We start from the raw sequence: 2,392 nt of genomic DNA on the forward strand, positions 1-2,392 counted from the left end.
ACTGTGACAGTTTTAAGTGATGCACTCGAAGACTTTTCCATCATAACCGGATTATTTCAGGACCTGGTGTTTATTGTTGCATCAATTATGAAGTTCTCCACTGCCAGCATTAGTAACCAATCAATCACATGAGTGTATACATGAAAATTATATAGTATTACATTACAATTACTGTTATAACGTTTATTTTGAAGAAGATATTCAGCATGTCTTGTGAACATTCTCTGGTCAGCCAGACATAATTGCACTTAGGACACTAAAGGAGGATGAGTGAGATACCTAATGAACGTTGTAAATATCCATACAATTTACATATTTCTCATTAGATTAGGGGATTTGGTATTTCTTATGCAGGCAAAGCACAGCCTGGATATACTGGATTCATGGTTCATGAGCAGAAAGGGACTGACACTTGGGAAAGACAAGGTGCTTACTGAATTGGCGTTTAAGAGGAACCAGTTGGGATAGTTAAAAAGAGCCAAAACTGCCTCAAAAATGGAGGAAAGGGTGTTAAAAAAGACAAAAGTGCTCACCAGGAGAAGGATGGTTTTGGTAGCTCTGGACTCAGGGGAGGATCTGGAGGAGACATTGGTCCTATGAAGGTGTTGAACCCTCCGCCTGTGCCTGTACAGGAGGAAAACTATGCAGCCACTGGCCAAGAGCATGAACCCCAAACAGAAAACATCAGGGATTGATAGCAATGCTGCATATAATGAATCTCTGGTTTTGTCATGACGAACAGCAGAACAGTATCCAAAACTTTTTCTGTTTGTGATGTTTTTGTGGCTCCCACTGCTAGTCAGAAACATTGGATAAATGACATTTATCAGCATTTGTAGGATCCAGCACAGGAAAATTGAAGGGACAATGCAGTTGAGAGCTTTCACTTTAAGCTCTGGCCACCTGGAGACTCTGGGGCTGATCATGATGGCCTGGACTACACTCAAGAGACAGGTGGTGCCAATGGACACACCCCTGCCCACTACACGAACATAGGGGAAAAATCTGCATCCAAAATCGTTATGGATATGATACCACCCAAAAGATGACATTGCATCAGGGATTCCACTGGAGAACAGGACCAATAAGTTGGCTACAATCAAGTTCTTGATAATCAAATCTGTGGACCTTAGCCTACACCCAGTGAAATAAAGGAAGAGATAATGGTAAAGAAGAAAGAAATTCCCCAGGGTTCCAAATAAAGTCTGTAATGAGAAGATCATTCCTACTGCCAAATCCCTGGTGGCCATCCTGTCAGTTCTCCATGACTGATATTTGTCTTCTGAGCTAGAGGATCCTGCAGGGGAATAGGAGGTGTGGGCCACATGTATTATGTCGACAGAAATCTAATATTCTCAACTTACCAACAGCTCCTACTTTGAAATAATTACTTAAAGATTTTTTTTCTGTCCTTTTTAGGCTTCCAAGCATTGAAAGTATAACATTTAAAGAATGCTTCAAATGTATGAATTATTGCCATGAAGGCCACAGATACAGTAATTTTTTTTTAATCACAAATTCATGAGGCAGTCACTATTACACTCCTTATAAAGGTGAGGACAACACAGACACAGAAGGTTAAGTGTTTCCTCTAAATTCACAGACTGGTCGGGAACACCGTGGGGTTTTTAACCTGGTAACAAAGATGGTGCATTTAATCCATAATATACTAAAATACTAGTTAGTTCTGTTCTTCAAATAAAGAAGATAAATATTCAGTTTTGTTTCTGCACCTTGTCATTTCAACTTAGACTTTATTTAAAATTTGGTAATGATGAGTTTCCACTTACTTATGAGGACATATTTTATAGGCAAATATAAACTTTGACTAAATCTTTACAGATCTTAATAAAATGTAGATGCCCTAGTTGCAGTTTAAAAATGCAAGATCCTGTCCCAGTACAAGTTGAGTTTACTGAATACAAAAATGTCTCAACATTAGGATGGCAACAGAAAGATTCATTTGCTTTTATCTCAGGAGCAAAAGTACAATGGTCTGAGTCACAGGATGTATGAGACAGAATCACTGATGCCTGATGAACAGTGTATGATAGAAACAAATTATTACTCATTTCAGATCATATACATGCCCATTTATTAATTCATAAGTAAAATGAAATTATTAGCAATAATTCAAGATTTGTGAAAAATATTAAAATACAAGATACACATGTAACATGCAATGAAGCAATGCTAAGGCTAAAAACTTGTGCATTGCATAAATGCTTTACTTTTTTGTTGTTATAATATATAGTGTTATAATATTTAAAAGCAGCAGAAACAGCAAAAGATAGATTTGAGCCTAAACGTATTTTATGAACTTATTAAGTTTTATTTTTCTGAAATACTGCTTCCCTCACTTTAAGTGGGCAAAGTCTTTCCATAATCAATA

The 2,392-nt window shown here is 37.1% G+C and overlaps 1 protein-coding gene across 1 annotated transcript; it reads right to left on the reverse strand.

The window, feature by feature from the left end:
* Positions 1-308: 308 nt before the first annotated feature.
* LOC131397304 (vomeronasal type-1 receptor 4-like) lies at positions 309-1,328 on the reverse strand. Its single transcript, XM_058530100.1, has one exon. The coding sequence runs from the start codon at positions 1,248-1,250 to the stop codon at positions 309-311; it is 942 nt and encodes a 313-aa protein (XP_058386083.1). The 5' UTR covers positions 1,251-1,328.
* Positions 1,329-2,392: the final 1,064 nt, after the last annotated feature.

The sequence above is a fragment of the Diceros bicornis genome, chromosome 34 (assembly GCF_020826845.1).
Source record: "Diceros bicornis minor isolate mBicDic1 chromosome 34, mDicBic1.mat.cur, whole genome shotgun sequence".
NCBI lineage: Eukaryota > Metazoa > Chordata > Mammalia > Perissodactyla > Rhinocerotidae > Diceros > Diceros bicornis.